An 8,972-nucleotide genomic window follows, 5' to 3' on the forward strand; every position below is an offset into this window, starting at 1 on the left:
CCTGGTGCTTTCTTTGAACAAGTCCTCAGACCGCACCAGGATGCCCAGAGACCCTAGCCAGATGTCCAGCCACGAAGTAGCCTTCATGACGCACTTCGTTACCTTCTCCTGGCTCAGGATCTCCGTTGCCGAATACCAGACCTGCTGGTTGGAGTCTCTCTCTAGAGCAGGGGTTCTTAACCGGGGGTGCTCGCACCCGCCTGGTTCCTAAAAGGTGCGAGGATACCTGTGAAATATTGAAGAAAATATATGTTTTTATCTACGCTTTATATTTTTTTTCAGCCGGGGTTTGATTCATCGATTGTTTCAGTCACTTTGTGAGCAAGTAGGCCAGGAACACACTGTGCTTTTGTACCATACTGAAGCGAGGTGGCTGTCATGTGATCGTGTGCTATCTCGTGTGTTTGAACTGAGAGGAGAAATTCACCATTTTCTCCATTAAAGGTTACAAGAACTGGCCATACATTTCAATGACCCTAATTTTGTTCAGATGCTTGCCTACTTGGCTGATGTGTTTTCAGCACTCAATGAACTCAATCTCTCTCTGCAGGGAAGAAAAAACTAGTTTTTTGGATAAAGCGTGTGAAGATGGGGAATTTGGTAAATTTCCCCTGCCTGGAAGAGACAGTCACAGAAAATTCTACCCTGCCTCCAGCCTTTGTTGCAAAAATTGTTGAACATACGCAGTTGCTGTGTATTTTCTTTGATGGTTATTTCTCATGTGGAGAGTTACAAAGCTGTAATAACTGGATCTTGAACCCTTTCATGCAGAATTTGGAAGATGATGATGATGGCAGCGTCAAGGAAGACCTCATCGACATGAGACACAATCGTGGAAACCAAATGGAGTTCACCAATAGTCAGCTGGACCACTTTTGGGCTTCTCAGCTGGAAGCATACCCTGCAATAGCAATGAAAACACTCAAAGTGCTAGTATCTTTTGCATCTACTTATGTGAGCAAGGATTTTCTTGTCTACTTCACATCAAAACGAAAAGCAGAAATCGGCTGAATTCTGAACATTACATGCGAGTAGCACTCCAGTACTAAGACACTAAGATTTGATACCATTATGGCGAAAATACAGCAACAACGAAGTCACTAGGTTTACAGTGCAGTACAGGCAAAATATACTGTAATTTTGAACCAAATAAAGAAAATATTCTTGTTGATACATACTCATAATTTTTTCTCTTGAAAGAACTTTAAGCTGCATGAATGAATTTTGAATTAAAAAAAAAGTGTTATTATTACATCAAATATGTATTTTTAGCTCTTTCGTACATTCAGAATCCAGGGAGGTGCGAGAACTGACTGCTGATTTGAAAAAGGTGCAAACATTGAAAAAGGTTAAGAACCACTGTTCAAGAGGGACTCCCTCGGTAAGCTCTTCCAGAGAATGGTGCAAAGGAAGAGCTAAACAAGTCTCCTCCAAGATTTCGAAGTACCTCCTCTGATGGACGCGAGGAGGCGGGAGGAGCTCGTTACCGGTTGTGGATTGGCTGGAGGAGGCTAGCTCCGAGAGCTGGCCTTCAACCTTGTCTCTGGCACTCTAACCCCTTGGGACCAGGGCAAAGCCCCACTGGCCCAAGAGGGCCTCTGAGTACCATAGACTCGGTCCAAGACTGTGTCCTTGCCCTCACGAGGAGGGATCTCTGGATCCGGAAACCCATTGAGACTCCTCATGAGGGTCAGAGCTTGCCAGAACGCATGTTCTGACTCCTGTAGCTCTCCTCCTGAAGGGCTGGCAGCAAAGTCTCCTGCCCCCAGGGGCTCTTCCTGGGGGGGACTCGTGGACATTCTCCGAAGGCTTGGCTGGCTCCTGTCTAGTCCTTGATGAAGACTTAGGCAAAGTCTTTGAGCCCTTCGGCTCCCTCCTGGGAGGGATACAGCTTGCTAACCCCCCCCCCCCCGCCCACCCCCCCTCACACACCTGTGTGCTGATCTCACTTTGCTTAGAGGTAGGACTTCACTGGGGATAGGACTGGCGGGCAAGTTTGATTAAATAGCTAAGGTTTGTATAGTTAGGAAAAATACAGATTATCTCCGAATTTGTCATATGCTCCGTAACTGAAATACAAACCACGCTATCTAATATGATATTTTGATTATAAAATAAATTTTTGAATATACTTACCCGGTGAATATATAATAGCTGACGTCTCCGACGGCTCGACAGATTCCAAAAACTCGCGAGCGATCGCCGTGAAGGTTGCGGGTGTGACCACCAGCGCCGACTATCGGCCAGATAACACATATACTTGTCAATTTCTCCAGTTCTTCTCAGTCCGCTGGGTCTCTATCGGGGAGGAAGGGAGGGCCTTTAATTTATATATTCACCGGGTAAGTATATTCAAAAATTTATTCTATAATCAAAATATCATTTTTAAATATTAAACTTAGCCGGTGAATATATAATAGCTGATTCACACCCATGGTGGTGGGTAGAGACCAGTTTTAATACAATAAAGGCGTATATGCTCAAGAGTTTTTTGACAATTATTTCATAAAAAACCAACTTAAGTATAGGTACCTGGTAAGGAAGCTGACTCTGATGATTACTTTGCCTCATTAGTCTGCTTTCCTCACGAAGCCCAGCCATCCTCTCAGGATGCTGAAAGACTCCCAGGAGCTGTTATATCCAGGGCGAACACCCCTATAACAGGACCTCATCAATACCCTTAATCTGGGCGCTCTCAAGAAACAACATTTTGACCACCCGCCAAATCAAAAAGATTGCGAAAGACTTCTTAGTCTCCCGTACAACCCAATATAAGATTAAAAATTTCAAGAGTAGATTAAAAGGATATTGGGATTAATGGAATGTAGTGGTAGAGCCTTCACCCACTACTGCACTCGCTGCTACGAATGGTCCCAGTGTGTAGCAGTCCTCATAAAGAGTCTGGACATCTTTCAAGTAATATGAAGCGAATACCGACTTGCCTCTCCAAAAGGTCTCGTCCATAATACTTTTAATGGATCTATTTTGCTTAAACGCTACTGAAGTTGCTATCGCTCTGACTTCATGAGCCTTGACTTTAAAGTAAATTACGATCCTTCTCACTTAAATGAGTGTGCGCCTCCCGAATCAAAAGTCTAATAAAATAAGACCACGCATTCTTAGACATGGGCAAAGAGGGCTTTTTAACGGAGCACCATAAAGCCTCTGAACAACCTCGTAGCGGTTTAGCTCTGGATAAATAAAATTTAAGAGCTCTAACGGGGCACAGCACTCTTTCAACTTCATTCCCCACAATCTCAGAAAGACTGGGGATATCAAATGATTTAGGCCAAGGACGAGACGGAAGTCCATTATTGGCCAAAAAACCAAGTTGAAGAGCGCATACTGCTTTATTAGTGGAGAAGCCGATGTTCTTGCTAAAAGCATGTATCTCACTAACCCTTTTAGCCGAAGCCAAGCACACCAAAAAAAAAGTGTCTTGAGGGTAAGATCCTTCAGGGAGGCTGAATTTAATGGTTCAAACCTGTTTGACATAAGGAACCGTAGGACCACGTCCAAGTTCCAAGCAGGAGTCGAAATATGACGCTCCTTGGAAGTCTCGAAAGACTTAAGCAGGTCTTGGAGATCTTTGTTATTAGAAAGATCCAAACCCCTATGCCTGAAAACAGAAGCTAACATGCTTCTGTAGCCTTTAATGGTGGATGCAGAGAGGGAGCGACCGTTTCTCAGATAAAGCAGAAAATCCGCAATCTGCGCTACAGAGGCACTTGGAAGAGGAAATAGAGGAGGACTTGCACCAGTCTCTAAATACCTCCCATTTCGACTGATAGATCCCGATGGTAGAGGATCTTCTAGCCCTCGCGATCGCTCTAGCTGCCTCCTTCGAAAACCCTCGAGCTCAAGAGTGTCTTTCGATAGTCTGAAGGCAGTTAGACGAAGCGTGGGGAGGCTTTGATGAAATCTCTTTACGTGAGGCTGTCGCAAGAGATCCATCCGCAACGGCAGACTTCTTGGAACGTCTACCAGCCATAGAAGTACCTCTGTGAACCACTCTCTCGCGGGCCAGCGTGGAGCAACCAACATCAACCTGGTCCCTTCGTGAGAGGTGAACTTCTGCAGCACCTTGTTTAGGATCTTGAAAGGTGGAAAGGCATAAACGTCCAGGTGAGACCAGTCCAGCAGGAAAGCGTCTATGTGGGCTGCCTCTGGATCTGGAACTGGAAAGCAGTAAGTCGAGAGCCTCTTTGTCAGTGAAGTCGCAAAAAGATCTATGGTGGGTTGACCCCATGTCATCCATAGCTTCTCGCACACAGTCTTGTGCAACGTCCACTCCATGGAGATGACTTGTCCTCTTCTGCTGAGGCAGTCCGGCAAGACATTCATTTTTCCTTGCACAAATCTCGCCAAAGGAGGGATGTTACTTGCCTTAAATGGAGTTCCTTCTGATCCGTGGACCAAAGACCCGAGCATTCCAGACTGTCCAGTGGAGCTCCCTAACCCAAATCCGATGCATCTGAATACAACACATGGTTTGGGTTCTTGATCGCAAGAGAAAGACCTTCTCGAAGTCTGATGTTGCTGTCCCACCAAGTCAGACATGTCTAGACTGAGTTGGAGATTGGGAAAGAGATACTCTCTAAGCCCTTCTCCTTGTTCCAATGGTTTAGGTGAAATTGGAGAGGGCAAAGGTTGAGTCTCCCCAGAGAGATAAACTACTCCAGCGATGAAAGAGTTCCCACGAAGCTAGTTCAAACTCTTACAGAGCAACTGTTTTTCTCTTGCAAGTGAAGGACTTTTAACAGAGCTTGTTCCATTCTTGTGGGAGACGAAAAGGCCCGAAAAATCCGACACTGTATCTCCATTCCCAAATAAAGAATAGTCTGGGATGGGGTACTGTAAGTTACGACTTCTCTACGTTCACTATGAGACCTAGCTCCTTGGTTAGGTCTAATGTCCATTAGAGGCTCTCCAGACAGCGATTTAATGACGACGCCCTGATTAGCCAGTCGTCAAAATAAAGGGAGGCTCTGAATCCTCAAAAAATGTAGAAAGCTTGCTACATTTTGCAAGGGCCTTGTAAAACACAAGAGGAGCAGGACTGAGGCCGAAGTACAGTGCTCGAAATTGGTACATTACTTTCCCGTCCACAAACCTCAGATGTTGTTGAAAGTTTGGATGAATCGGGATGTGGAAGTATGCATCCTGAAGGTCGAGAGAGACCATCCAGTCGCCTTCCCTTACTGCTGCCAAGACAGATTTAGTAGTCTTCATCGTGAAGTTTGTCTTGACAATGAACACATTGAGCGCACTTACATCTTAAGTACTCCTGCAGTGAATGTGGCTGCCAGATCATTGGAGCCATCCCTGATAGCCTTGTTCCTGCAGTGAACGTGGCTGCCAGATCATTGGAGCCATCCCTGATAGCCTTGTTCATGCATGACATAATTGTACAGCAATACATTGACAGCTGGAGAGACCTTCTTACTTAAGGCTCCCAGGGACCAATCCAACAAATAAAAAACTTCAAACGCTCAAAAAAACTCCTAACAGATGGTCTAGCTCTGAAGCCGACCATAAAATCTTGGAGCGTCTCATGGCTAGACGACGAGGAGAGTCCACAAGGCTTAAGAAGTCTCCCTGGGCAGAGGCAGGTACTCCCAAGCCGAGAACTTCTCCTCGAGCTTCTCCTGTGTCACACCAGATGCCCGAGCGAGAAGCTAATTAAGGAGGAGGAAAAGCAAAAGCAGACTTTAATAAACTTCTCCTGGATTCCAACCAGTCTCCCAGTAAGAGCATGGCCCTCTTGGAAGAACAAGAAAGAACTGACTTCGTAAAAGTAGGAGTCGAATTAAGTCATGCCAAGAGTAAACTCAGATGGCGGAGCAGCCGTTACAAAACGAGTAGGACAAAATTTCACTAAAGAAATTCATAATTAAAATACAAGGGATTGTTGGACCACCCTAGGTTACTCCTCTTCTGAATGACTCCCCAAAGGTACATTAGTTGAAAGGGGGTCATCAACTTCTTCAGAAGGCACATCATCTGATAAATCTAAAGTCTTGCGAGAAGGAGATTTATATTCAGAATGACGTGAAGGAAAAGCCTGACAGGCTACATCAACTTGTATATGAACAGAAGTTAAAGTTGAAGGGTCGATGTCACGTGTCACAAAAGATAAAATATGTTAATGAAATCTTAATAGAAGATCAAAATTCGAAATATAAAAGAAGGGAGATTTATCATCATATAAACACATTTACAATAACTGCCTAAGTTCATATATGGAATAGAAACCTTGGCAATTATAGATTAAATGTTTCTACTACATGACCTGTAAATTCATAATCGGGAAAACCGACATAAAGGAATGAGAGAGAGAGAGAGAGAGAGAGAGAGAGAGAGAGAGAGAGAGAGAGAGAGAGAGAGAGAGAGAGAGACCCAACACTAATGTGGTCTGGCCAACGTGGTGATAAAAACTGGGCAAACCCTTGACATAAATTTACATGTCTGAAGCCTTTGACCTGCAGTGGACTAGAAACAGATGCATTTGTTGTATATAATTATATATATATATATATATATATATATATATATATATATATATATATATATATATATATATATATATATACACACACATATATATATATATATATATATATATATATATATATATATATATATATATATATATATGAACGATTTTTATCACATATACACGAGATTTTCATGTTTTTAAATAAGCCAGAAATCAACTTAAATATCGCTCTGCCACGGGATCTTAGAGCCACGGGGAAATTTCTTTATAGATATTACTGGCGGACCAAGGATTCGAACTCTAGCGCTGATAAAAATAAAATAAGACAGCTGTATACGGCTCAATATAAGATTAGGACAGTATTTTAATGAATGAAAAAAGCAAGAAAAAGTAATTCTCCAGCTCCACAAATATTGCTTCAGCAATTGCTCAATATTTTCCGAATATTTTGCCGTTGCTGATTTCAAAAAGTCAATCTCAGCTTGTTAGTTTCTTTTAGGTTTAATACTAATGAGATAATTATTAGGTTAATGATAACCAAATGTCCACTTTTGAATTAAAAACTCATTCAAGAAGCAAACTTGTCATTCCCTGTCCTCCGCAAATTCAGATTTTGTTATTCTAAACGAGCAATAAGCGATGTGAAATGTTGGATGCTTTTGAACGAACACGATAAAACGACTGTGGAGTTCCTGTAGAGGGTAGGGTTCCCCTGCTGTACAGGACCGAAAAAGCAGCCCTTAAAGGCTTAAAGTAAAGTAAAGCAATTGGGGAAAACTAAATTCTTATTAATAATAAACACATATCAATAGCTTTTTTTAAATTGTAGTGAAAATAAGCAAATTTTGAGTTCAAAACCCATCCAAGGAAATTCACATAATCAAAATTCTTTCTGAATGAGCTCAGGTATGACGTTCTAACTCAAATCAAAGTTAAGAGAATAGTAAAAAAGAAAAAAAAAATCACACTAGGAAGGCAAATATCCTTCTATAAAACGATAGGATAACTAACTTCATTAATGTTCCATCACTCTCTCTCTCTCTCTCTCTCTCTCTCTCTCTCTCTCTCTCTCTCTCTCTCTCTCTCTCTCTCTCTCTCTCTCTCTCTCTTCTTATCTTACTATGTGCTTGTAATAAATCTAATTGGTAATTTAATCATATACCATTTCTGATGAAAAATGAAAAAAAAAAAAAATAGGTACATCATAAATCATTGTAACATTTTCCTGTTTTAAAATATTGCCTTGCTATTGGCTACAAGAACTACAAGATCAAAATTTTCTTATGAAACCACATGAGGATTATAGAGAGGAAATTGTCTTGTCTAATTAAAATTGTCATTACTGATTGTAATAAAAATAATATTGCAGAAAAATGTTATGATTCAATAAAGTTGCAATTAATGTTGGACAAAAAAGTCATTCACAGGTCTGTGAGATATGGAAAGGAAAAGTTTTTTTTTCTTTTGCAATTAATGAAATTAGTATATGAAGAAAATGAAAAATAATATGTAATTGATTTGTGAATATTACTTACGGCAGTTGAGATCGAGTTAGAATTATGGCGAAATAGATTGCTCTAACTATCGGTGTGAGCATCACGTTTTCCTGATTTTATTTGACCACAGGAAAAAAAAAGAGTAGTTTAATAATTATTATGTTAGCCTTATGCGTTATAAAAGATGCAAGTTATACAAAACAGTTTAAAATGAAAACACCTTTCTAATATCATTATTACTAAAGGTGAGAGCATATCCATACGAAACAAGCCGAGAAGGCATTTAGCGAATAACTAGTTCAGTAATTTTCCATGGAATCGCTAAGCAAAATAGCCACAGCAACCACGTGGCTTGCATTAAGGTATATTTTCCTTTATTTTAGTCTTCTCCCTAGTTTTGACATGCTAGTGCCATCTATTGTTGGTATTTGGAAGAAGTGGTAGAAGCTAAATAATTTCGAAAAACTATAGTAAATTTTGTTAATAAATCTATAAGATAATAACTACTATGCAAGACCAAAAATCATTATAGTTACTTAACAGAAATTGATATAAAAGACTCCTTGAATGATGTACTGATTAAAATATACTGAGAGAATCTGGGAAATTCTTAATTCAATATTGGCAGTACCATCTATGGCTGGAGCCTATGCTGAAAAGGAATCTGGCTTACAAAACTAACATGGTCACAACTAATGTTATGTTAAGCCTATACAAATCATTTTTAAATTTCATTTAAAGAAGTTTAGGTTTTATAAACGTTTTATGTTCATTTATGATGAAACCTTGGTCAATGAATCAGTCTTTTCCTTTTTTTTTTCCTTTTCGGTTACATTAGTGTTTGCTATCCTTATTTTCTTTTAGGATTAAGGAATCGTAAAACTTACAGTCGATATAGACTTTGTGTCTATTTCCTCTCTTATTGGAGACTTTTTATAAAATTACTTCACAAATAGAATATATAAATATACATATAA

General features: G+C 40.4%; 1 protein-coding gene across 1 annotated transcript; it reads left to right on the forward strand.

The window, feature by feature from the left end:
* The first annotated feature begins 588 nt into the window (after positions 1-588).
* On the forward strand, positions 589-1,011 carry LOC137633351 (protein FAM200C-like). The gene has a single exon (XM_068365606.1). It carries the CDS (start codon positions 589-591, stop codon positions 1,009-1,011), a length of 423 nt encoding a protein of 140 aa, XP_068221707.1.
* The last annotated feature ends 7,961 nt before the right edge of the window (positions 1,012-8,972 follow it).

This window comes from Palaemon carinicauda, chromosome 3, assembly GCF_036898095.1.
Source record: "Palaemon carinicauda isolate YSFRI2023 chromosome 3, ASM3689809v2, whole genome shotgun sequence".
NCBI classification, from domain to species: Eukaryota; Metazoa; Arthropoda; class Malacostraca; order Decapoda; family Palaemonidae; genus Palaemon; species Palaemon carinicauda.